At 57.5% G+C, this 26,555-nt stretch overlaps 1 protein-coding gene across 5 annotated transcripts; it reads right to left on the reverse strand.

The window, feature by feature from the left end:
- Positions 1–1,587: 1,587 nt before the first annotated feature.
- Positions 1,588–25,755, reverse strand: GRIN2C (glutamate ionotropic receptor NMDA type subunit 2C). 5 transcript variants are annotated; one of them, XM_058284680.1, is made up of 13 exons: positions 24,959–25,755; positions 19,660–20,203; positions 17,221–17,819; positions 16,829–16,943; positions 15,642–15,853; positions 15,341–15,503; positions 14,872–15,025; positions 6,093–6,218; positions 5,610–5,839; positions 5,104–5,264; positions 4,420–4,607; positions 3,356–3,588; positions 1,588–3,087 (listed from the first exon to the last, which is right to left on the reverse strand). In XM_058284680.1, exons 2-13 carry the CDS (start codon positions 20,164–20,166, stop codon positions 1,996–1,998), a joined length of 3,780 nt encoding a protein of 1,259 aa, XP_058140663.1. In that variant the 5' UTR covers positions 20,167–20,203; positions 24,959–25,755; the 3' UTR covers positions 1,588–1,995. The 5 variants fall into 5 exon arrangements, with proteins under 5 accessions (XP_058140663.1, XP_058140664.1, XP_058140662.1 ...); XM_058284681.1 differs by having other exon boundaries at positions 15,701–15,853; positions 16,818–16,943; XM_058284679.2 differs by having other exon boundaries at positions 15,701–15,912; positions 24,959–25,700.
- Between the last annotated feature and the right edge of the window lie 800 nt (positions 25,756–26,555).

Genomic DNA, 26,555 nt, shown 5'->3' on the forward strand with positions numbered 1-26,555 from the left:
CCACCCTCCGGGGAGAGTAGGGGCATCGCAGCTCTGCACAGGAAGCTCTGACCCTGTCGGCTCCGACCCTGCAGGGCCCCCCCCCCCGCCCCCGGGCTCACTTCTCCAGAGCACCTGCCTAGAGAAAGGAGAGGGCCACCAAGCACGGGGGGCCAGGAATGGCCTGTCCTTGGAGCCAGCAGGCAGCAGCTCAGCTCTGCCTTTGGCTTTTAATTATCTTTCCAGCTCTTGGTAGTTAATGTTCTTGGGCTGAGAGCAGCCTGGAATTCACAGCTCCCCCCAGCTTCACCTGCTGCAGCTGTCACCAGAGCTGCACCCTGAGGGGTGGGGCGGGGTTGGGGGGTGGCAGCGCAGTTTAACCCTTTCACCCCCTGCGGCTGCAATGCCGGTTGGCTCCCTCCTAGCCTCCCTATAAGCTCACACCTGTTGGACATAGACCCAGACCAGGAGAATCCACGGGCAGAGCCTGGGAGATGCGCCGTAATCGACGGGCCACCTCTCCTTGGGGGAGCACTCTCCAGCCAAGGGACAGGCTCCAGAATCCCAAGAATCATCTTCCTGGAAATTAAGTATATTAGAAGTTCCCCCACCCTACTATATCAGCCACTCGCTCCCCAAAAGCCACACCAAAAAAATGCCCACTTCCCATGACCCTAAACTAAGCAGCAAAGTCTTTGAAGACTGAAGAGAGAGTCCAGCTTCTCAGGAACAAGCCAGGTGCTGTGGAAGGGGGCTCGGGGCGTCTTCCCCGGCTGCGTGCCCGCTGCCTGCAGCCCCAGCTTCCTCTATGGCGTACAGGTAATACCTGGCCCACCTCGCCAAATACAGCGAGGTCTCAGGTTCACTGCCGCAGCAGTTAGAAGAGGGGCTGGTGGAATGGAACCGCAAGTACTCGTGATGTGTTTGTGGACGGATGGAAGGACAACTGCTTGCTTGCTTCACGCTCCACAGGGTCAGACTCAACAGCAGACGAGAACGCAGGGGAAATTAGAAGCGAGGGCACTAAAGAAGGGCCAGGGCCTATGACAGGTGACAGAGAAAGCAGGTGGAAGCAGGTGCCCCAGAGAGGACAAAGATGGAGACGGTGGGGAGATGCTCTGCGCTGGGGCTCACTCCCACTTGAGGGTCCCAGCTCCAGAGAGGCTGAGCAATGCCTAACCCCTGACGCCCCCCTGGCCAGGCTTCCAGAGCCCACATCTGAGCCTCGTGCAGCAGCCACGCTCGTGGGTTCCTGACCGCAGCAGACCGTATTCTGCCTTTTCCACCGTGACACTGTCAAGGCCTGCGAGGTGGCCCCTGGGCAGGCAGGACACCCACAGCCCCTGGCAAGAGCCTTTCTTTTCAGGGAGGCCAAGGATGGGCATCAGTCATCACGCCAGAGCCCCGTGAAGAGCACATCTGCCACATGCAGTACCGGGGAGGGTGGCGCTGGGGCTGAACACCAAGCAGCAACTGCTGCCCGCACCCCTCCCGGGCACTCTCGAGGCTATCTCCCCAGGAGGAGCGGACACCCCGGCTGGGCTGTTCCCATGAGGCTCCCCTTGCCCACAGTCAGGAGTGGAGAATGAGGCAGCCAGGACCAGCGGGTGGTGAAAGACGTGTTTAATGCCCCAGGGCTGTGATGGGAAGAAACTCCAGCCGGGGGAGCAGGAGCAGGGCAGCACTGCCCCGGCCCCCAGGGTTCCCACCTCTGTGCCCCCACGCCAAGCCCCCAGCAGCCAACCCTGGCACTGTGGGTAGGTCCCACTGCCCCCGTTCTCCAGGCTGTGGAAGGGTGAGAAGGGCTTGCGACGTAAAGGACAGTAACAGCCCAGCGCACACCAGCACCCCAAAGCTGCTGAGGTCCCTGAATTGGCCACTGAAGACATTGCCTATCACTGTGACTCCACTGCCGGGACTCCTGCAGAGGCCCCCCCGGCCTCCTAGCCCTGGCAGTGTCCTGCAGAGACGCCAGCCAGCCAGGGGCCAGAGTGGCTGGCACCCTCACAGGCCCCTTCACACTTCCGACTCCAAGCTGGAGATCCGCCTCCAGGCGCACGGCCCCCGGAAGGCGTGAACTCCACAGGCCACCCTTCCAGGCCCCCACTCTTCCAGGCCCCCACTGTCCCGGTAGCCTGGGCTCAGCCCCAGGGTCCTACCCCTGTGGCCCTGAGGCCCGCAGGCCCCAGAGAGCCAGGGGCTGTGGCGGAAACAAGGCGGGAGGTGAGGACTGACGGGCCCCCAGCACAGCGGCACGTGGGCCTGGGCGTGGAGGCAGGCGTGCGGTCTGTGAAGCCGGGCGGGGGCCCCTGCCGCGCCCTCCAGGCAGGCCTCCAGATGGCACGGCCGCCGCATCGACTGCGCCTGCGTCACGCGCCTGCAGGCCCAGCGGGCGCACGCGGCGGGCGGCGGGCTGGGCCGGGCAAAGGCGGCGGCCACGGAGCTGGGCAGGGACGCGTGGCGCTGGCGCGGGCCCCGGGCCCAGGCCGCGCGCAGCAGGGCCTCCCGCCGGGCCAGCTGCTCCGGCCCGAGCAGCGGCAGGTCCTCCGGCTCCGGGGGCTCCGGGAAGAGCGGGAGGAAGGGGCGCCCCGACCGCTCGGCTCGAGGGAAGGAGCTGTAGGGACAGCGCGCGGGCGACAGGGGGCGCTCCGGGAGCGCGCACCGCTCGGAGGCCCAGAGGTGACTCCCGCAGCGCCCCGCCCGCACGGGCCACCGGACCTCGCAGGCCGGCCGGCGGAGGGCCCGCGACTCGTGGGGCCGGGGCGGCCCGGGCGTTGGCGGGCGGCGCGGGGGCGGCGGGGCCCTGCGCAGTGGGGTGGGACATCCCCCATCTGGCGGCGCCCCGCTCGGGGGGCTCGGCTCGGGGGGTGCGCCGGGGGTGGGGGGCCGCGAGCAGGCTGGCGGCGCGCGGCGGCCGCCCCCCCAGTTCTCAATGGTGCGTGCGGCGCGGTCCAGGGAGCTGCCCACGCCGGCCGTGGTCACCAGGTCGCGCGCCGCCTGCAGCATCTTGAGCACGCTGGCCTGCGCCGCGCCGGCCGGGAGGTCGGGGCTGGGTGGCGGCGCGGGGCTGCTGGGGCTCTGCACCCCGCCGAAGCAGCTGTAGATGCCCTGGACAAGAGGGACACACCCGTCACGTGCCCAGTCCCCTTGGGGACAGGCCCGGCTGCCCCGCCGCCACCCCTGGTCCCAGAAGCAGCCTTCTCTAGGTGCTAGGATGCGACTAGCAAGGCTCCCGGGGGTGGCAGCTCCTGAAGGCAGTTACAGCTGGTAAAAGGCAGAGGGGGAGGCACGCTCTCCCTGCGCTTGACCCCCTCGATGAGGCCATGGCCATCGGCTTTAGCAGGGTGGTGTCCCCACAGCCGGGGCCAGCACCTACCCTGCTGAAGGCCAGCAGGAAGTCCAGCCGGGACGCTGGGCACACGGAGTGGCGCAGCCTGCGGTAGACCAGGTGCTCCCAGGCGAAGACCATCAGGGCCAGCCCCATGGCCACCAGCAGCATGTAGAAGACGCCCGCCATGTTGTCGATGTCCAGCTTGCTGCTCATCACCTCGTTCTTCTCATTCTGGCAGATCCCCGACAGCCACACGGTCTCCAGCTTCTGTGTCTCTCCTGGGGGGCGGGGGTGCACCGGCTCAGAACCCCCCACAAAGGACCCCAAGGCTCATCCTAAGCCTAGAGCAAGGAGGGGGCGGGGGGCGGGGTGTCACACACGCCCATGTCCCTCTGGTGTGACCACACAGGGATCCAGTCCAGTGGGAGGAGAGGGGGCACTAAGCAAGAGAAAGGAGAGCAGGGGCTGGGGTGGGCAATGCCCAACGCACACGTGCCCCAAAAGCCCGGACGGCTGGTGAGTCATCCAGGGTGCCCACTCACACACGGGCCATTAGGGAGCGGGCAGGGAGCTGGGCTCAGGGGGCGGCAAGCACTGATTACTGGACCCTGCCGGGGAAAGCAGGCAGCTTTTTCTCTAAGAAGGATGGAACACCTCTCAACCCAAAGCTCCCCCTGTATTTGGAGCAAGCTGGGCTGGACCACTCACTCGTGCGAGCCCCGGTGCCCAGGCAAGCCTGGCCCCCGCTCAGGACTAGGCAGGCCCGGGGGGCCACCCCAGGGAATCTCACGATGGAAACGGGGGAGTGGGGGCCATAGTGGGCACGGGAGGAGCTCGTCTGGGAAAGATCAGAGGAGGAGTCTTGAGGGAAGGGAAAGGGGTTCGGCTCCCCCACCCCCCAATATGAGGCATGAGCTCCTGCCTGCCTCCCTGCCCCTCAGGCACTTCCCATCCTTCCCAGTTCTCCATCCCACCCCCACTGCCTCGCCCTCTCTCCCCCAGAGACCTCCCTGCCCAAAGGCCCTGGGGACAGAGAATGGCGGTGACCCAGCGGCGAGCAGCCAGCCCCCCCGGGGCCCCCGCCGGCCCCCCACAGCGGCAGCACCCACCGTCGCCCAGGAACTGCAGGAGGGCCAGGTCGATGGCCCGCTTCCAGTGGGAGTCCTTCTGCATGGCGATGCCGTAGCCCGTGGTGGCGAAGACCTTGCCCGACCCGATGGTGACCAGCTTGCAGCCCTCGTCCTTGCCCGCCATGTAGTTAAGCACAGCGGCATCGTAGATGAAGGCGTCCAGCTTCCTGGGGACATGCCGACCTCTCAGGGCCGGGGACTGGCAGTGGGAGGGACAGGCACTGGGCCTGGGGCCTGGCGGGCAGTGCCCGGGAGGGGCAGCCGGGCAGCCCCTTCGCTGGCTCACTTGGGTGCTGGAGGCAGAGGGAACCCCTCCCCCAGCCCTGCGCCCCCACCACCCTCCTCCTCAGAGAGGACAGAAGACACAGACTCTGCCTGCCCGGCCCTGCCACGTCCCGACAGGCCAGGGAAGGTCGCCGCCACCACCTCAGGCTGCGTCTCTGGGCCACATGGTGGGTGTCCATTTTGGTCCCAAGTTCCGCTCTGTCCCCAGACCCACCCTCCTCCAAACCCTCTCCTCGCCATGTCCCCAGGAGTCCCACGGCCTCTCCAAGGAGACGGTTCCACTGTCCCACTTTGGGTCTCTCAGGAAGGGGCAGGGCTGGGGGGGGTGGCACGTGGGCAGAGAGGGTCAGGTGGCAGGCACAGGGCTGGGAGACCCACCCCGACTTAAGGCTGGTGAGCGCATCCTCCACCGAGCGCTGGTTGAACTTGACCATGTGGGTGTGCATGTCGCGGTAGTTGCTGCGGATGTTCCGCTCAGTGCTGCCATTGGGCACCGTGCCAAAGCGGAAGGGGGGGTACTGGCCTTGTGGCCGCTGGAACTGCAGACAGAGCCCCCACAGCTGCTCGTGCTCCTTCCCGACCTTCCAGGCACCAGGGGACGCCCCCTCTGTCCCCAGAGCCCGGCCCCGGAGTCTGGGCTTGCACACTGCCCAAGCAGAAGAGCCTCAGAGCTGTCCAGGCCACTTGCAAGTGTTACAGATGGGGAAACTGAGGCCCGAGACGGGGAGGGACAGACCCAAGCCACCGCCCCTCCGTCCTCCATGCCCCTCCTCACCCGGCTCCCTCGCTCCTGCCGGTTCCAGCCTCCAGTTCAACCCCCAGTCCCCCGGGGTGCTGCGTCCACCCGCAGCCTGCCCCTGGCCTCCCCGCCGTGGCCCCGGCACCTTCTTGTCGCTGAGGCCAGACACGGTGTCGATGTACTGCTCCTGGATCATGAAGGCGGCCAGGTTGGCGGTGTAGCTGGCGAGGAAGATGACGGCGAAGAAGGCCCAGACCAGCACCATGATCTTGCTGGTGGTGCCGCGGGGGTTCTCGATGGGCACCGAGTTGTTGAAGACCAGCGCCCACAGCAGCCACACGGACTTGCCGATGGTGAAGGACGGGCCCCCGCACTCTGCGGGGAGACGGTGGCCCCTGGGGCGCCTCTGCCAGGCCCGGAGGGGCTCAGGTCCCAGCCCCCAATGCCACGGCGCCTGTCTCAGCCCTGGCCTTGGGGCCCCATCCCCGGCCGCCCCCACCCCAGGACAGGGCAGCCCACCCTCGTTCCTCTCTCGTGCGGGGATCAGGAATTCTCAGAAGGGTCCCCTGACCCCAGAGCCACCCCCCTGGACCCCCAGCCTGGCGCCCCTGCTGGGGCGGGAGCTGACTTTTGCTGCTGGCGAGGTTCCGGTTGTAGCTGACGGGACTGAAGTACTCGAACATGAAGACGGTGACGGCCACCACGGTGAGACACATGACGAACATCATCACCCACACCGCGGGGCTGTAGGGCTCTGGGGACCAGGAAGGAGGCTCAGGGGCCTTGGCCCCGCCCCACCCCGCCCCCATGACCCAGAAGCACTGGGGCACAGACAGGTCCGTCCACACGGTCCGAGTGGGTCCCCTCAGCCCCGTGGACTGAGCCGAGGGGGTCCCTCACTCTCAGAGCAGCAGAACCCCGGAGAGACCCCCTTCCCTCTGCCCTCAGACAGGCATACATCACCCCTCCCCAAGAAAGCCCCTCGACGTCCCCACCTCCCCTGGTTCCCATGCCCCCTCTTCCCTATCCTGGCCTTTCACCAAAAGAGGACCTATGCCCACTTCTCCTTTCCATCCCCACCCCCTCTGCCTGCACCCTGCCTCCACCCACCGTCCCACTGGGCCTGACCTCACTGAGCCCACGGCTTTCTAAGCACTCAGCCCCTCTCCCTCCCCTGCCACTGGCACCTCCAACCTCACTTCTGCCCTGCCACTCCCCTCGCCTCCCAGCACGGGTGATCTGCTCCTCCTGCCTGGAACCAGAAGCTCTGCGGCTGAGTCTCACTCCTGATTCTACTGATATGGAAACTGAGGTTCAGGGAGCTGTAGAGACTGATGGAATCATTTTGGTCTTCTCAATAGAAATCACAACTGCCAAGAGGATGTAAACGGGGGAATTCCCAGGGCCAAGTGCACATGCCCAAGACAAGAGGTATGTGCAAAAAGAGCCAGCGAGGCACCTATGCTTTGACCTGTAGCTATTCTCTAAACTCATCGTAGGGACAGACAGGGAAGGAGAGCTCTCCCACAGGTCAATCTGCAAGGACTGAGAAAGGTGTTTATTTTTCTTCTTTACTATTATTTTTGTTGTTGTTGTTGTTGTTAGCTCATGGCATTTAAGGAAAGCTCTGTAAAAACACTAGCTGGATACAAGCTTAACAAAGTCTCAGAGTCTAAATTCCAGCAATAACACATTAAAATATCAAAATATCCAGGTTTCAACAAAGGATTACAAAACATACAAAGAAACAGGAAGCGATGACCCAGAAAGGAGAAAATAAAGGCATTAAAAACGATCAGCGAAGAGAACCAAATCTGAGAAATACCGTTTTTTTTTAAAGACTTTTTAAAAAATGGCCCTAAATATGCTCTAAGAGTTAAAGGAAAACATGGACAAAGAACTAAAGGAAATCAAGAAAACTATAGATGGACATAAACAGAGTATCAACAGAAATGGAAATTATGAAAAGGAACCAAACAGAGCTGAGGACCACAGTAACAAATTTAAAATTCCCTAGATGGTTGCCCAGCAGGTTGAGGCTGGGAGAAGAAATAATCCATGACCTTGAATATAAGACAATTGAAATCACCGAGTCTGAGGAGCAGAAAGAGGAAAGAATGGCATGAACAGGTCCTGAGGAACCTGTGGGTACCACCAAACATACCAATAGATGCATTATGGGGGTCCCAGGAGGAGGAGAGAGAGAGAAGGGGGCAGGGAGAATATTCAAAGAAACAGTGGCTGAAAACTTCCCAAGTTTAATGAAAGACACAAATATACATAATCCACGATGCTTAACAAACTCCAAACAGGATAAACCCAAAAGCCCATGCTGTGGCCTATTCTAACCAAACTGTTGAAAGCCAAAGAGAAAGAGAATTCTTAAAGCCACAAGAGAGAAGTACCATGCCATATACAAGGGAGCCCCAGTAAGATTAAATGCTGGTTTCTCATGAGAAACCATGGGGAAGCGGCTGTGGCTCAAGCAGTTGGGTGCCTGCTTACCACAACAGAGCTCCTGGGTTCGGTTCCCAGTGCCTCCTCAAGAAGACAAGCAAGACAGCAAGCGGAAACGGGGGGCAGGAGTGGGGAGAAATAAAGTAAATCTTTAAAAAAAGAAAAAAAAAGAAAAGAAATCTCAGAGCCAAGAAAGCAGTGGGATCACATACTTAAATTGCTAAAAGCCAAAGGAGAACCAACAAGATGGCAGTGGAGTAAGGAGCTCCTAAAGTCAGCTCCTGCTACAGGGCAGTTAGCAAACACCCAGAGCTTTCTGGAGCTAGCTGAAGCACCGTTTTGGGGGCTCCAGGTGGCCACATCCTTGAAGGAATGGGAGAAGGAGGCTGGCCATCTGCAAAGAAGACTTGTAAGTAGGGTGCTCCGCGCCCCAGAGGCTGGTGCCCATCCTCCACTGGAGGCACAAGCCACCTCAGGAGCTGTTCTGCAGCTGGAATTGAAAGCTCCACTTCCCAAAAATGGGGCAGGAAGAGATGGTTGGGTACCAACTTCAGCTAGCCACTGCAGAATAAATTCAGTGGGCTAAAGTATAATCATGAGAACAGCTGGAGTTTGATCTTGTTCACATCAGAAAGAGGCCGGGAGCCGCCATCTTAACTCTGCTCCTGGCACAAGGGGAAGTGGGGCAGACTGAAAATCCCAGTGCTGGTGGGGACCGGCGTCTTTCCATCCACGTCAGATTGCAGCTCTAGCCTAGGCCCCAGTGCCATCTCCAGCAGGGAGGAGGCTTCAGGGATCTGCGCCAGCCTCTCTGGGAAATTGCTGGCCAAGCCGCGGAAGCTGGTGATTGTCCTACTTTGGCGGCATGAGCCATCCCAGGAGCTGTTCTGTGGCTGAATTGGAAGATGAAGCTCCATTTCCCATAGATGGGAGGTCAGGCAGGGCACTGGGGGGAGGCGGTTGGCTGCCAATTTTGGCTGCTGATTGGTGGACTCTTCTGGCTAGGATGTAACCCTGGAGATGGCTGGGGTTTGAATCTGCCTGGGTCGGAAAGAGGCTGGTGGCCACCATTTGACTCTGCCCCTAGTCTGAGGGGAAGCCCAGCTGACTGAAAATCATAGATGGGAGGAACCCGTTTCTTTCACCAGATCAGCCTGCAGCCCTAGCCGAGGCTTCAGCCTTACCTCTGGCAGGGAGGAGGCTGGCGGGCCCTGCATCAGCCTATCCAGGTAACTGTGGGTACCTTTGGCTGACAGACTGAAAATCAGAAGTCTAATGGGGCAACTGAGGTCATCTTGAACCCACACTGCATAGATTGCTGCCCATACCTGCAGCTCCATCCCCGCCCCAGGCAGAGGAGAAAGGGGTGTGAAGCTTCATCAGTCTCTCTGGGCAACTACAGTCTAGGCCTGCATGAGTTGGATTATTCCACACAGCTGTGACTCTGTCCCTACCCCTGGCAAAAGAGAAAGTTGGGAGGAGCTTCATTGGTCCCTGGTGTAACAAGGGCAGCTTGAGCCCCCACAGCTTACAGCACCAATTACAACCTTGGCTCCTACTACATAACCAGCAAGGGAGAAAGGGTAGGTAGCCCTAAACTAAAGAGAAAAGCTGCACCCTGAATGAATACTTTAGTAATACAGATGCCAAGACACCAACAAAAAGTTACAATCCACACCAAGAAATAAGAAGCTATAGCCCAGTTAAAGGAAAAAGATAAGCCTCCAGATGACATAAAGGAGTTGAGACAACTAATCATAGATGTTCAAACAAATCTCCTTAATAAATTCAATGAAATGGCTAAAGAGATTAAGGATATTAAGAAGATATTGGATGAGCACAAAGAAGAATTTGAAAGCATATGTAGAAAAATAGCAGATATTATGGGAATGAAAGTTGCAATAAGTGAAATTTTTTTAAAAAAATTTGAAATCATCTTAGCAGGTTTGAGGAGGCAGAAGAAAGTATTGGTAAGCTTGAAGAAATGGCCTCTGAAAGTGAACATACAAAAGAACAGATGAAGAATGGAAAAAATTGAACACGGTCTCAGGGAACTAAATGATAGCAAAAGCCATGGAAACATATGCATCATGGGTGTCCCAAAAGGAGAAGAAAAGGGAAAAAGGGCAGAAGGAATATTTGAAGAAATAATGGTAGAAAATTTCCCAGCCCTATTGAAGGACATAGATATCCCTGTCCAAGAAGCACAACATACTCCCATCCGAAAGAATCTAAATAGACCAACTGAGACACATACTCATCAGAATGTCAAAGGCCAAAGACAAAGAGAATTCTGAGAGCTGCAAGAGAAAAGCAATGCATAACATATAAGGGATATCCAATAAGATTAAGTGCTGATTTCTCACAAAAACCATGGAGGCAAGAAGACAGTGGTCTGATATATTTAAGATACTACAAGAGAAAAACTTCCAGCCAAGAATCTTATATCCAGCAAGACTTTAAAAAATGAGGGTGAAATTAGAAAATTCACAGATAAACAGAAACTGAGAGAATTTCTAAGCAAGAGACAATATTTTCAGGAAATACTAAAGGGTGTGCTAGAGCCTGAAAAGAAAAGACAGGAGAGAGGGGCCTGGAAGAGAGTCTAGAAATGAAGATTATATCAATAAATGTAACTAAAAGTGTCAAAAGAGTGGTGAAAATAAAATATGACAGATAAAACTCAAATAGGAATAAACTTAACCAATGATGTAAAGCATTTGTATTCAGAAAACTGCAACTCAGTGTTAAATCAAAAAAGCCCTAAATAACTGGAAGAGCATTCCATGTTCATGGGTTGAAAGACTAAATATCATTAAGATGTCAATTCTACTCAAATTGATATATAGATATAATGCAATCCTGATAAAAATTCCACCAGCATTAAAGAAAAAATTGAAAACACGATCATTAAATTTATTTGGAAGGGTAACAGTCCTGAATAGCTAGAAACATCATAAAAAGGAAAAGCAAATCCTCATCTCCAGACTTTAAAACATATTACCTAACTACTGTGGTAAAAACAGCATGGTACTAGCATAAAGACAGACACTTAGACCAATGGAACCAAATTTATGGTTCAGAAACAGACCTTCACGTGTATGGTCAAGTGATTTTTGACTAGCCTGTCAAACCCACATAGCTCAGAGAGAGCAGTCCATTCAACAACTGGTGCTGAAAGAATTGGATATCCATAGCCAAAAGAAGGAAAGAGGACCCCTATCTCACACCTTATCCAAAAATTAACTCAAAACGGATCAAAAACCTAAAAATAAAAGCAAGAACCATAAAACTGCTCAAAGAAATTATAAGAAAATATCTTCAAAACCTGGTGGTAGGTGATGGAGGCTTAAAGAAGAGGACTGAGATGGTCTGCTGATGTTTAATGTATGTAGAAGTTTTAATTAGCTTTACTGTAAAAGTGTGGAACTGTATAGAGTGGATGGTAACACATAGTAACAGCTAGTTTATAAATGGGGATGTGGCTGAAAATAGTAGTCTAGGTATGTAAATGCCAAATGACAGAATGCTAGAGAATAACCTAGGAACTGAAAAGCACAGTAAACCAAGAGGTGGATGAGAATTGTGGTTGATGGTACAAATGCAAGGGTATCCGTTGTGAGCTAGAGCAAATGTACATCACTACTGCAGGGTATTGAGAATGTGGAGAAGCAAGGGAAGAATACAGCTGGAGTGACCTATGGACTGTGGTTAGCAGTAATAATATATTTTTGCATCTATGTGAAAGATGTACTGTGTTGATAATGAGGCAGTATGGAAAATGTGAGCCAAATGTATACTATGGACATGGTAACAATCGGATATTATCTTATTTGTAGTTCCACCACAGTGTGGTGTGTTGAGAGAGGGGTGTTGTTTGGGAATTCTACACATGTGCATGACAGTTTTATATGTTTACAATTTCTGTCATAAAAATATCTTTAAAAAAGAATTAATTATAGGGTGAGTTGGGGGAAAAACACACCAAATGTAAGATAAGGACTATGATTAGTAGTAAGATTTTGACAATATTCTTTCATAATTTGTAACAAACGTCTCACGACAATGCAAAGTGTTGGTGGAGAGGTGATGTATGGGACGCCTGTATGATGTTGTGCATGTTTGCTTTGTAAGTTCACAACTTTTACTACACACTTAATTGTCCATGTATGTTCATATATAAATGATATAAAGATAATAATAGGGTTGCTTGGGGGAAAATACTTTGATTAGTAGTAATATTTTGATAATGCTCTTGACAATGCTCTTTAATCATTAAAAAGGTTTAACAACAATGCAAGTTATTGGTGGTAGGGCGAGTTATGAGAGTCCTGTATGATGTTATATATGTTTGTTTTGTAAGTGCAGAACTATTATTATACACTTATTATTTATGTATGTTTATGTATGAGTGATATACTTCAATAAACTATTTTTTTAAGCCAAATAAGAATTCCATATCCTGGAAAACTGTCTTTCAAAAATGGAGAGATTAAGACATTCCCAGGTAAACCAAAGCTGAGGGGCTCTGTCACCACCAGCCTGGTCCTGTAAGATGCTACAAAGCATTCTTCAAGTTGAAAGGACAGGACACTACACAATAGATCAAAGCCACATGAAGAAATAACATCTCCAGTGAGGGTAACGACATGGGTAAGTATAAATGCCAGCACTACTGTATTTTTGGTTTGTAACTCTACTTTTTACTTCCTACAGGATCAAAAAGGCAAACGCACAAAAGGTAATGATAAATCACTGGTTTGGGACTCGATGTAAAAACGTAATTTGTGACAAGAATTACATAAAGTAGGGGTACAGGGGTTTAGGAACATAGTCTGCATATAATACTGAGTGAGATTTTAATAGATTTAGGATGTTAAATTTAAGCCCCATGGTAACCACAATGAAAATATCAGAGGATACGCAAACTCAGAGAGTCAGAAAGTAGAGTACAAGTTACCAGAGGTGGGTGCAGGGGCGATGGGGAGTTCATGCAAAACGGGTGCAGGGTTTCAGTTTGGGGAGATGGGAAAGTTCTAGTAAATGGATGTGGTACTGGAACATAGTGAATGTGAATTCCAATGAATGGTATGCTTGGGAGGAGCTGAGATGGGATAGGTTATGTTAGGTGTATGTTTCCACAATTACAAGAAGAAAGAGAAAGCAACTAAAGAAACAATAACAAATGTAATACATGGGAAGTGGATGTGGCTCAACTGATAGAGCATCCGCCTACCATATAGGAAGTCCAGGATTCGAACCCAGGGCCTCTTGACCCATGTGGTGAGCTGGCCCACACGCAGTGCTGATGCACACAAGGAGTCCCGTGCCACGCAGGGGTGTCCCCCATGTAGGGGTGCCCACGCGCAAGGAGTACGCCCCAGAACAGCCATCCCATGTGAAAAAAGCGCAGCCCACCAAGAAGTGCCGCACACACGGAGAGCTGGCACAGCAAGATGACGCAACAAAAAAGACACAGATTCCCAGGGCCGCCGAGAACGCAAGCAGATGCAGAAGAACACACAGCAAATGGACACAGAGCAGACAACGGGGCCTGGGGGCGGGGGCAGGGGGCAGGGGAGAGAAATAAACAAAATAAATCTTTTTTTAAAAAAGCAATCTGGGATCTAGTAAGGGGGGAGAAAAGGCTCAAAAGGACATTATTTGGGAATACTTCACATCTCATTGGAATGAATTACAGCAGATAACAATTTGCTAACTCATAATTCCCAAACAGGAATTTGATTATCTAGAAAGAATTATGGTCTAAATGGAAATTACATAACTAAACCAATAATTTATTTCATTATTAGAGATTATGTCCAATAGTTAAAGCTGTAATATAAAAATTAGTATTATAATTAATTTCTCTTTTATTTGAATTATTTACATTTAAAAATGGTTTTTTATGCTATTTTTAAAAATTGATTATAGTAAGTCTAACCTGGCCTTGCACTCTCTTAAAATTTGTAATTTCTTTCAATCTATTTTTCTATTTATTTTACAATTTTACAATAAAGGACTTTTTAACAGCTAAAAACAAAAAGCCATTGATTATACATTTTGGGTACAATCATATGGTATGTGACTATATCTCAATAAAGCTGCTTAATAAACAAATAAATAACTGTGCCAGAAATAGCAGCTATGTACAGAAGGGGAAACCGAGATTCAGAGGTGAGGAATTTTCTTGTTTGTCTTTTATTATTATTATTGAAATAATGAAAATGCTTTAATAACGATTAAAGTGACGAATGCACAACTATATGATTATACTAAATGTCACTGATTATACACTTTGAATAAACTGTATGCTTTATTAATATGTATCAATAAAATTTGTTTAAATATATATATACACAAATCACCCCAAAAAAGACATTATTGGGACATGAAAAATTAGAATAGAGACTATGCTTTATATCAAAGTAACTTTCTTGCACTTGATAACAGCATTTAAGATTTAAGTGAATATCCTTGTTCTAAAAAAATGCACATGGCAGTATGAAGCGTTCTAGGAGCATGAGGTATACAGTTTACATTCAAGTGTTCAGAAAATGGATTGATAGATGTGGATGAACTGATAGATTGATGGACAGAATAATATAGCAAATGTGGCAAAATATTAGTTAGCAGATCTGGGTATCTGGGGGGAGAGGGGTATGTTGGAGTTCTCTGTATAAGGTTCGTATTATTATTTAACTGTCCTATAATTTTGAAAGTAGTTAAAAATTAAAAACACGCAAACGCCGACTTCACTTCTTCCCTCTCCATCCTACTTGTCTGCAGCCCAGGCCTCCGACCAAGCTCCAAGGCACTCAGGCTGCTGTGCCTGCCCTTCGAGGGCCCCCAAAACCCCATCTCCATCATGCTCCACACGTCCACCTCGTGGACCCCTCTGCCAGGGCTCCGGCATCCCCGGGAGCTACCCCTCCCGCCCCAAGCCTCACCCAGGAAGGCCGAGGGGGACACAGTGCCGTTGCTGCGTGCCACCATGACGCTGATGCCCGTCTCCACGAAGGGCACAGAGAAGTCCACGATCTCGGAGCGCTCCTCGTTGATGGTGAGGGAGCCGATGGCCATGTCCGCCCGCTTGTAGTAGACCTGGGCCGGGGGGCCAGTGGGGCTGCAGGAGGAGCTCCTGCTCGCCGGAGCACTCTCCCCGTCCCCTCCAGGAACCCCCTCCAGCACCCACAGGCTGGGGGCCTCGAAGCACAGTATTCAACCCTGACCCCCCGTGGGCCATGGCTGGGGACAGCCCAGTCTCCCCCACCCGCCACCAGCTGGGACGGCCTCCGGAGCTGGGCCCAGGTCCTCCCCTGACTGACCCCAGCCCAAGAGGAAACACTGAGCCACGTGGGGGCGTGGGGCAGCAGGCGGGGGTGGGGCCCGGGGAGGGGGCCTTGGGGCCGGACCTACCTCCCCAATCATGCCGTTCCACACCCCGTGCACCCTCTTGCCATGCTTGCCGTTGGTCACCAAGTACAGGTCGTAGGAGAACTTGACCACCTTGGCCAGCTTCTTGAGGATGTCGATGCAGAAGCCCTTACAGCAGAGCTTGGTGTAGGGCGCGGCGTCACCACTGCTGGCGCCATCACCGAGAGAGCACCAGGGCAGGGATCAGACGCGTCGTGGCCCCACCCAGCGCCGGCAGCATCCCCCAGGCTGGTCAGTGCCCCACCCCCGCCGTCAAGACCCAAGCATAAGACGCACACGACACCTGACAATCACACGGCAGCACCCAGCGCCCAGCGGGCTTCGCCGTGGGTTCTCGCGGACCTGAAGGTGTGGTTGCTCTGTCTGCGGCAGGGCACGGTGTTGGGCACGCAGCCGCCTGTGCCAGGGTCCGGGCTCTCCACGATGACGAAGGGCCGCTCTTCCAGCGTGGCCACTGTCAGGTGCCGGCTGTCCACCACGGGCTGCAGGGAGGCACTGTAGCGAGGCCACACCGGGTACTTCATGTGGAGGATGCCACGCTCCCAGCGCCCCACCTGCACGGGGAGACCGGCCTCAGCCTGGGACCTCCAGCCCTGCCCCCACCCTCTGGGTGGGGCCCCTGGGTAGCGTCTGCCAGGACCAACGATCCCCCTCCCCCACTGAAGGACGCTTGGGCCAGGACAGGCAGAGCCTGGCTGGGAGCATGTGGAGAACAGGAGGGGCAGGGGCAGGGGCTGGGCAGGGGCCGGAAGGGCAGCTCCGGCAGCCTCCTCCAGCCTGGGACCCTGCCCGCTCCAGTCCAGCCTCCACGCTGCTGCCAACCCAAGGCAGCTTCCTAAAGCCCAGCCCTGAGCCCCACGACCCTACTGGGTGCCCTGACCTTCAGCGCAAAATCCTAGCAGAGCACCTATTGCCCCTCACACGAGTCCCACTTACCCCTATCACCCACCCTTCTTCCTCAGTCTCCACACCCCCAAACACACCATCTGAAAATGCCCCAAACCCTCATGCCCCTCTGTCTATACCAGGCCAGGACCCCTTCTCGGTGGGCTCCTATACAACCCTTCACAGCCCAGCTCCAATGGCGCTTCTGTGAAGCCTTCCCCAGTTTCCTCCCTGGAGGCAGAACTAATTCCTGCTCCCCCGCTCTTCATCCATAGTGCTTTGCACGTACGTCCGGTCAAGCACTGATCTCGCCATATTCTGTTGGTTTACACGTCCGTCTGGCCAGCACAGGGTACTCCTCAGGGGGCAGGACTGTGATAAGTTCTGCGGGGGCTTGGGGGCCCTGAGCAGGGGCATCTCACCCACCCTGGGAGGAGGCTTCCCAAAAAAGGAGGTTTTCTGCTGAGACCTGGAGGAGGAGGATGGGTGTGAGCAGAGGGAGTTCCCTGCTCTGCTGTGGGCCCAGGAGGAGCTGGGGACACCGTGGGAGGATGCCAGGGGCCCCTGGGCTCACCCCCTTCTCACCATCTCCCAGAGGCGGTGCCGGTTGAGGGCGATCACAACCATGGAGGGCTGCACCAGGTACCCACCAGGGCTGAAGGAGAAGTCTCGGCCCTCCCAGGTGACGTTCAGCAGGTGCCTGCCGGCGGGGAGAGAAGCAGGGTGTCCGCCCTCCGCTCACCCTCACCACCGAGCTGGTCTCTGCTGCCTGCTTCCTCTTCCCCAGATTGACCCTTCCACCCCCATCGGCCCCTCCCCCGCTGTTTGTCTGTTGTTGTTTTAGGTCAGGAAACCCAGGCCCAGAGAGGTGAGGCCCATTGGCCACAGGCACACAGCCAGTGGAAGGTGCGGCCAGCGCGCCCCTGCTCTCTGCCACCCGGGTGCCCCGCAACGCCCCGGCCTGGACAGGGGCCCACCTGTAGAAGGCCTCCCGCGCAGGGCCGACGGGCCCGGGGTGGCCGCGACAGTCCCCAGCCGGGGCGGGCAGGGCGCCATGGTGGCGCTGGTAGCCGTGGGCGCCCAGGGCCAGGATGGCCACGCCGTCGCGGACCTTCTGGCGCAGGCTGAGGCGCCAGCTCTCGGTGACCACGCTGATGAGGCCCACGGGGAAGGCGGCGGGCGGCGCGTCGGTGCTGCCGAGCGCCAGGCTGGGCACCAGCCACACGTGCCCGGGCCCCACCAGGCCGGCCTGCGCCGCCTCGGCGAACAGCACCTCGGCCTCGTCGCGCGCGCAGTACGCCACGAGCACCGGCGCGTCGAGCTGGCGCAGCAGGCGCTGCGTGCGCGTGCGCGGCCCGCCCGGCCCCAGCTCCAGCGTCAGCACGTCCAGCAGCCGCCAGCCCACGTGGCCCGCGTCGGTCACGGCGCGCACGGCGTCGAGGAAGAGCGCGCGGCCCGGGTGCAGGCTGGTGACGACGGCGAAGGCGCTCCAGCCGTACTCCTCCAGCACCTTGAAGAGCACGTGCAGCTGCTGCTCCACCGACACGCCCAGCTGCAGGAAGGCGGAGCCCGGCTCCTGGGGGCGGGGCCGGGGCGGGGCTGAGCCGGGGCGGGGCCCGCGCGAGCCCCGCCCCGCGCCCGCGCGCCCTCCCGCCGCCGGCCCTAACCCGCTGCCCGTCGCAGCCCCTGGGGCGCTTTTTAAAGGACCGCACACCCCCGGCCCGAAGCTGGCCCGCCGCAGCCGCAGCCCCGGGGAGCTGCCAGGAATGCACGTTCTCGGGCCGCACCCTCCAACTGTTGGACCCGAATCTCTCTAGGGGTGGGGCCCAGCAACCTGCGTCTTAACACTTCGGGCGATTCTGGAGCCGGCCAGGGGGAGGTGCAAGGCCCAGACCAGATGGATCAGTTTCAGAGGCGGACGCTGGGCGCCCTCTTGGAAGCACGGGGAGGACGGGGAACCCCGCGCGGCCGGCTCACGTCGGGGCCCTCGCCACCGCCTCTGCCACCGCTAAAGCCCGAGCCACTGCCAGTTCGCCCCGGCGACCTTGGTCACCTCCCCGAGTCCACTCTAGCCCCTCCAAGATGTCAACACACTGAAACTGTCAGGATCTTTTTTAAAAAAACGAATCAGGGAAAATTCGACATGGAAAACGATCCAATTTCTTCAACAAACAATTGCGAGGGAAAAAAGGGGGAGGAAGCGAGCTGGGGGAGGAGTCAAGAGATGAAAGGAGAGAAACCAAATGGGCGAGTCCGGATGTGTGGCCCTAACCTGGATCCTGACTGAAGCAAACGTCAAAATAAGCGTTCGACACTTAGGAGGCAATGGGGAAAATCTGAACACTGACTGGAGAGTCCATGATAAGGGATTTTTATTATTTTATACGTGGTAATATATCATGTTTGTTTTTTGTTTTTTTTTTAATCCCTTATTTGCTAGAGACCCAGACTGAAATATTTACAGATGAAGTAATATGATGCCTGGGCTCTGCTTTGAAATAAAACAGAAGAGGGGGTGGGGTGAGGATGAGACCTGGCTGGCCAAGGGGTTAGGCTCATCTGCTTTGCTGTGTTTAAAACTCTCCATAATAAAGTACCACCAGGCAGGTGGGCCTGTCCCCTTCCCTGACCTCCCACTTAGGGTAGACCCCCAATATTTCCCCAGGTGGTAGGGGCCCCTCTCCAGGCACACCACTCTCTGCACTGCAGGGCCTTCGTGGACCTGCTCCCCCCACAAACCCTTTCCTTCCCCCCCACCCCACCCTCCTCATCGTCCAGATCTCAGCTAGACCTCATTTTTGTGAAAGACCTTCTCTGACCAGCCCGCTCTCCAAACGGGGGGCCCCTGGTGGACTCCCTCATGCCATCCTCTAATTTTCCTTGCAATTGCTTAGCCCATTTGTAACTGCAGGTGAGGCATGTTTACAAGTTTTCTCCATGGAACCACAATCTCTGCGTGGCAAGGCGGTTTCTGCCTGGATGGTAGTTGGTGCCCAGGCCTCAGATGGCCATGGGCCACAGAACGCTCCGGAGGGCACAGCATCAGATGCCACCCCCCAGCCAAGGAGGCCAGAGAATCAGAGGGATGGTGGCCCTGAGGGGGGACATGGCCACCCAGCCAGATGTGGGTTTGCCACCTCCCCACCCTTATCCAGACAGGTGAAAGCAGCCCAGAAAGTGTATCTTCTAGAACATGGGAACATCGTTCCCAAACCTCTCTCTCCTCACCCACGCCATGCCCTGCGCCCCCACCTTGCAAGTTCCACCCCATCCCAGCTTCCCAGGAACTAACTCTCTCCCTGCCCTGGCCCGTGTGCCCAGCCCCCAGGTGCCAGGCCCGGCCTCAGCCCTCCCCTCCCCACAGCCCTGGTCTGGCTCCAGGCCCCAGGGACAGGGGGAGATGAGTGGGTGGGCACCTTGGGGGTGAGGACCACAGCAGAGCCCCCGCTGATGCTGAGGATGGGCACGTGGGTCTGGGAGGAGATGAAGTCAAGGATCTGGGCCACGGCCTCAGTGCCCACGTTGTCCTCGAAGACGATGCCGTGGACGCGGGTGGCACCCAGGAGCCCACAGATCTGGGTGAGGAGGCTGCTGGGGTTGGTGCTGTTGACCCCCACGGTGAGGGGCTGGATCTCCAGAGGCAGGTCCAGGAAGCTCTGCGGCGTGAGGCGGGCACGGACCTGGGCCTGCGGCGGCCCCGAACTGCCGAACACCGCGGCCACCGTCACCGCCTGCTCGCCGGGCCCTGCGCCCGGCCCTGCCCAGGCACCCAGGAGCGAGGTGAGCAGCAGGGCCGGCCCCAGGGCCCCACCCATGTCCACTGGAGGGTCCTGCAGAGAGACCAAGACAGGCACGTGGAGGGAAACAAAGGCACAGAGTGAGATGGACAGACAGGAGATGGCCGGAGTCACAGGGACACACATCCAGCAGATGGCAGAGGGAGAGGAGGGGCCCCACTCTCTACAAAGAGAGGCAGAGAGAGGGAGACAGACAGACACAGACAAAGAGAGACACAGACGTTAGTGGCGCTTCCAAGGGTGTCCCCAGAGGGGCAGGGGCTGGGGAGGACACTGAGCCACCACCCCCTCCGTTCTACTGAAGCCAGCACACTGGGCAAGAAACTCAGCGATCCGGGCTCTGCCCTAGGAAGCTGCCCCAAGAACACCCACCCAGAGCTTCCGTGCATGGATTTCAGTCGGGCAGAATGGAGTTCAAGTCCCAGTTCTGCCACTCAGTAGCTGTGTGATCGTGGCAAGTGGCTTAGCCTCTCTGAGCCACGTTTCCTTGCCCATGATAATGATGGCCCATCAGCCAGTATAGCAGGCAGCTCCTGTCACCCACCCACACCCATGTCCTCTCAGCCTCAGTGTAAACTGTCCAAGGCACATGTCACTGGTCAGCATCCCCTGCTTGCCATGGAGCCAGCCCCAAGGGACCCCTGTGTGTGGCCCCAATGGCACAGAGCCCCCTGCTCTTGGGCCCTGGATGCCCCTGTAGCACCATCGTAGCAGCTCTTCCACAGCAGTGGTGTGATGCCACTACCTGTCCAGCACCAAGGCATCTTGTGCACGAGCTGCTGTCCCAGGCCACTGCCACTGGTTTGTGGGATCTTTTGAACTGCAGCCAAGGGCCTGACGCGTATCCCTGCTAAACATCACTGTTTGGGATCGGGACCAAGAGCCAAGCCAGTGAGGGTAATTTGAAGCCTGAGTGGCACCCATGGATGTAGCCCTTCCTCGCAGCTGGCCATCGGCCACAGCTTTGACACCTCCTTCATCATTATCACATCCCAACAAAACCTCGGAGCAGAGCCAAACGCTGAGCAGGGTGCCGCTCCAGCCACCCCCACCCCCCCAGAGGATGTGACCATCTTTGCTGCAGAAACAGGAAAAAACCAGGCTCCTGCTTCTGATACCCCCAAACCCCCACCCCAGAAGCCACAGTCTGGGGCCTGAGAAGATGGCTGGCCAGGCTCTAGCTTTCTAAGGGACCATCCTTTCTTTCTGCTGCCTAATTTCTCTCTTCCTTTTGTTCAAGTCTAATTTCTTGCAGACCCATATGCGGGGGCTTTCCTCAGTCTTTAGTTCTCTCTAAGGAAGGCAGAGAGCAGGAAAGCACAAGAGGCCACCAGGGAACATTCAGGAAAGCGCCACTTCTCCCCAGGGGTGCTAAAAGGATCTCTTCAAGGTGGTCTCCAAGAGACCACTAGACTGTCTTTAACTAAGAAATTTAACATGACACACGTGCCTGGAGCATCTTCTGTGTACAAGGCACTGGGTAGTCAATATGGGTGAGCGTTGTGGGAAACTGGCTTACCTGTTCCTTATTGTAAATGTTACACCTGTTCTATTGTAGACGTTGCAGTTGTTAGATGTTGCAGTTGTTCTATTATTGTAGATGATGTTGCGGTTCTAATACCAAACAGCTGCTCGGTAGTTTTCAATAAATACGAGGTGGAAACTTGGGTTGAGGCTCTCAGTTCCAGAAGCTATGAGTTCCCTGGTCCCAGCTTTGTTTCCTCTCTTATGTCTCTTATTTCTTTAAGTTCTGCGTTGCCTTCCCTTTGTGCAAACCCATTGTGAGCTGATTGCAGCAGGTGAGGCAAGGTCCCTGTCCCCCAAGAACTCAGACTCAAACTGCAGAATAAGCAGTTTGCTATTAGCACCTCAACCTCCTTTTTCCAAACTTATTTTTCCTTCCACCAATATCCTGCACTCAGTACTCTCTCCAAGCTTCCAGTCTTCCCCAGAAGTACCTTCCCTTTGTTAAGGACCTGATAAGAGCTTACAGTGTTTTCATCCCAGGAGAACTGTATCTTTAACAATAGTGTAAGCAGTACATTTAGGTGCCTGGGGGTAGAACTTCAGGGCTGAGAAGACAGGGATTTCGGTGTGTGTGGAGATGCCGTGTTTATTTGGGTACCCTTTGAAATGTCCCCCACATATATGGTCTCCTAGGACAACAAAAGAGAAAATCAGCCCACATCCACATTTGAGTCTGGGAGGGGATCCCAACCCAGGCCATGCCACGCCACACCTCAGCTGCCACCAGGAGATTACAGTCACGATGGCATGCTTGCCATGCCCTCTGGGAGGTCTCTCTATGCTCATCTGCAGCCACAGCTGCCCAGGGAATTTCAAACACCACAGGTGCCTTGCTCCCTGGGTTTCCCACACATTAGTTCTCTGCCCTCTGGGAAGCCACAAGCCTCCCCCAGCTCTGCCTTCCAGCTCTGAGCTGAACGTGGGCACCGGTCAATACAGCAGGACCGGCCACAGGTAACTGCTGAGCACTTGAACTACGGCTAGTCTCAAGTGAAGTATGCGGGAAGTAAAGCACACCCTGGATTTTGAAGCCTTAGTATGAAAAAGAAGAATGTAAAATATCTCACTCATCCTTTTATATTGATTACATGTTGAAATAACACTATATTATGATATACTGAGCTAAAATCTACTATTGAAGTTAATTTTGTCTCTTTCTCTTTCCTTTTTGAAATACGGCTACTGGAATGTTCAGTGGCACTCACCCTATTTTTATTGGACAGCAGGGCTCCAGATGGAAGACACAGTCCTCTCCCAAACCCCCAAAGGGCGTTGCTGCTAGGAACTCTCTAGAATGGAAAGGTGTCCTCCTGGGTTGGGGATGGGGAGGAGGGGAAGTTGAGGCAGGTTGTGGCTCCCACCAAGGGGTCTAATTTGGGGGCAGAGCCAAAGAATGCCTCTGGAGGGAGGAGCCTGAGTGGAGCACGTCTCTGAACTCCAAACAGCAAGAGGCAGCCTCAAGGAGACATGACCCCAGAGCCTCCCCACCGCGTCCCATCAGCCACCCTCACACGCAGGAGGGGCACCCCAGCCCTGCCCTCCTCCAATCTCCTCACTTGCCTCTCCACCGCCCACCACCCCTGCCTGCCCCTTGGGCCTAAAACTATCTTCTGACCAAGGACCCCTCCTCAAACAGCACAGCCGCTCCCACGGGCCCATGAGTGAAGTCCAGGTGCTCCAGTCCCAGAGACAGGACCCACACACCCTGACCCCAACCAGTCCCCCTCCCCTCCACGGACCACCCCCAGCCAGTCTGGTGGTCCACTAAGCCCACACATCCTTCGTCTTGGGCAGAATGTCCTCTTGCTGCTGCCTCCCCATTGTCAAAATTCTCCTGTCCTCCAGAGCCCAGCCTACGCCCCTCTCTCACAAGGCACCTGCCTCGATCCGTGGGGGCCCTGGGTGGTAAGAGCCGGGCTCTGGGCCACTGCCCTTCTGCCCTGGCTCTTGCCCCTGGGTGCCCGAGCTCCCTCTCTGGCTCTAGTGAGGCTCCCTCCATTCCCCCAGTGTCAGTGTCTGCCCCCTTGCCAAGGCCCCTCCCACGCTGGCCTGGGGGCTCCTGGAGGGCAGAGGCCTCCTCCTAGCGACCTCTGGGTCACCCAGTTCACATAAGGATCCCCGAAAGGTGGGTGCTCGCTCTTCCCTGATGCTCAGCACCACCTCGAGTGACCTAAAAGTCTCTGCCTGCTTAGGGCTGCTCTCTTCCCCTCCGCTCCCCAAATCTCAGGCAGGCTTCCACACTGGATGTGCACGCACACATTTTTCACACTCACGTCAGATTCCGGTGACTCCCCCTTTCCCAGGCCAGGAGCCCGGTCGCTCTGGGAATCTGCCGCCACCCCCAGCAGCACTGCTCGCGGAGACTGAGGGACCCCCAGGTGACCCGGACCCACTGCCCTGGGGCCCAGTGGCCCCTCCTTGCCGTCGGGTTTCCCTCCCTCCCTCCTGCAGAGCTAAAACCAAACCCAGGCGTCGGGGGAGAAGGCCGCCCCTCGGCCTTGCCTCCGCTGGCGGGGACACAGGGTTCTCCAAAACTAACTCCCCCTCTCCCCCCACGCACTCCGCCCGGGCCCCCCGGGGGGCGCCCCGCCCCCTCCCCTCGGCAGGAGTCTCTTACACTCGGGCTGTGAAGTTCGGGGTATTTTTAGGTCGGCGATAAATAATTCATAGGGAACGTGGCATCAGGCTGCCCCCGCGGGAGGAGGGGGCGCGAGCGGCGAGAGCCACTGTCACCCGCGGCTCAAGGACACTCGCGATGCGGCGGCGGCTGCGACTCCGGGCGCCGGCACCCGCGCCACGCCTCCTGGCGGCCGAACTGGGCACCACGCGCCCCGCGCCCCCCGCCCCCTGCGGGCGTCCCCGTCGCCTCGCCACGCCCCTCCATTCGCCCAAGCAGGGTCGCGACCCGCAGCCCAGCTGGTGGGGGTGGCCGAGCTCGCCTGACGTGGGGAGGGGGCTGAGGACAAGGCCGGGCCGGCCCCGGCGGCGCGCGGAGCGAACCCGGGAGTCGCGTTCCTGCGTACCCGCCCGCGTCACGTCCCTCTTCTACCCGAGTGCGGAGTTTCGAACCGGCTAGAAGGCGCCCGGCGCCGCCAGGCAGCAGGCGAGCTCGGAGCGGGTGCCCTCCCCAGACAAGTTGCTTTCCTCGGTTTCCCGATGGCCGGGAGGCGGGGTCCGAGCCAGGACGCACCAATATTCGAGGGCTGAGCCGCAGATGCCGGCGAACGGCAGGGGCGCGAACGGTGCGCGTCGGGCTCGGTTGGAAACCCCCGCCTCGCCCACCCAGCAGGGCCTCTGAAGGGTCGCGGGACGCACCCGTGGGGACTTGCACGCTGCCGGGCGCTCGGCCTCCGCCGCTCCCGCCCTGCCCGCCTCAGGCTTGGGCACTCACCGCGCTCCGCGCCTCCCTTCCAGGCCGTCGGGGATCGAGAGAGCAGAGCCACACGCCGGTGCGGAGGCCAGGGCCCAGCGCCCCGGGGCGCACGGCTCTCCAGGGCCCTCCTTTGGCGTCCTCGGAAGCCTGGGTCCGCCGGGCGCGGAGTCGGCGCGGGAAGGGCCCACCACCCCGTGAAGCCGCCGCCGATTCCCTGAGGTCGCAGGAGGGAGCGTAATGCCAGGGCAGAGGAGAGGAGGAAGGGGTGCTGGGGGGAGGGCTGGGCGGCCCAGCGGGAGAGGGGCGGGGGGGGGGGAGGCACATGCCCGGGATGGGGGTGCGGTACAACGAGGGGCCGGGTTCCTGGAGCCCCGACAGCCCCTCTCGCCCGCGGCGCTCCGTGCCCTCTCCGGCCGGGCCGTGGCCCAGCTGCCGGTCCCCCTCCCCGCCCCAGCGGCTTCCAGCAGCAACAGTTGGGGGACCCTGCCGCCCCGACTCCAGCGGGCCAGCACCGCCCCTTCCCCGCGGGGTCGCGGCGCCGGGCGAAGAGGGAGCAGGAGGGCTCCGCCGCGCAGACGATCGTCCCAGGCCCCTCGCCCGCGTCCTTCCCGCGCGCCGCGCTCCTCGGCCTCTCCTCGCCTCCGCCGCCCGCCCGGGCCCCCCGTCCTTCCCGGGGCGCCGCGCCGGAGCCGGACTCCCCCCGGGGTCCCGCGCTCGTCGCCTCCGTCCTTGCCCGGGCTGCGCCCGAGCTCAGCCCCAAGTTGGCGGCGAAGTTGGCGCCCCCCGGCCCGGCGCCCGCCACTCACCTGAGGGAAGGGGCGCTGCGCCCGCGCCGACAGCCCCCGCCGGCCGCCCCGCGCGCCGCCTGGCCCGCTCGGGCCTCCTCGGCGGGAGCCCGAGCCCCGGCGCGGCCTGGCAGGCCGGGCCCGCCCCCGCCGCCCGCTCGGCCCCCGGGCTGCGCCTCCGGCTCCCGGCGCTCGACTGCGCGGAGCGCTGACCGCCGCCCGCCCGCCCCGCCGGGGCCGCCCCGCCCCGCCGCCCGCGCCCTCCTGGCCCCTCCCCGCTCCCCTCCCCGGGACTGGCCCCCCCAGCCGAGCCTCGCGCAGGGCGGGTGCGCCTCGGAGAACGCCCCGGGCCGCCCGGAGCTCTGGGTTCGAGCCCGCCGCGCACTGGCTGCGTGACCTTGGGCCAGTCGGTTCATTCCCAGGATCCCTCGGCGCATAAAGTGGGGCCAGGGGCTCCTCTCGACATCTTGGGGGCCGGAATAAAGCGCGAGTGAACCCGCTTTGGAACGCAAAGGGCCACGGAGGCTGATGTCCTGTACTTAAAATGCTCGTCGATCTGGCTGGAAACCCACAAGGCGGAAAAGGACACCGACCCGGTGGGGAGGCACTGAGAGTGGACGCGGGGGGGACCCGAGCCATCCTCCGGGCAGAGCAGGCGACGGGGCGAGCTGCTGCCCGGTCCACTCGCTGCCTTTCTCTTCTCACTGGGGTTCCCGAAAGCAGCCAGGTTGGGCCCCTGCCCGGGTGCCCGCAGTGGGCTGAAGGGGGCCACACGCAGCAGGAGGCCAGAGGTCGGGTGGGTGTCCCGCAGGGCTGCCAAACCCCCGCCG

The sequence above is a fragment of the Dasypus novemcinctus genome, chromosome 21, assembly GCF_030445035.2.
Source record: "Dasypus novemcinctus isolate mDasNov1 chromosome 21, mDasNov1.1.hap2, whole genome shotgun sequence".
In the NCBI taxonomy this organism is placed as follows: domain Eukaryota; kingdom Metazoa; phylum Chordata; class Mammalia; order Cingulata; family Dasypodidae; genus Dasypus; species Dasypus novemcinctus.

Bases quoted from the DNA above. Each gene is read 5' to 3' on its own strand.
- GRIN2C (XM_058284680.1), bottom strand. From the start codon at position 20,166: ATGTGTGTCCCTGTGACTCCGGCCATCTCCTGTCTGTCCATCTCACTC. The intron at 5,840-6,092 runs GTCAGCTCCCGC...GTCTCCCCGCAG, and splicing joins GAACCTCGCCAGCAGCAAAA to AGTGCGGGGGCCCGTCCTTC. The intron at 5,265-5,609 runs GTGCCGGGGCCA...CTCTGTCTGCAG, and splicing joins CTGGCCTCAGCGACAAGAAG to TTCCAGCGGCCACAAGGCCA.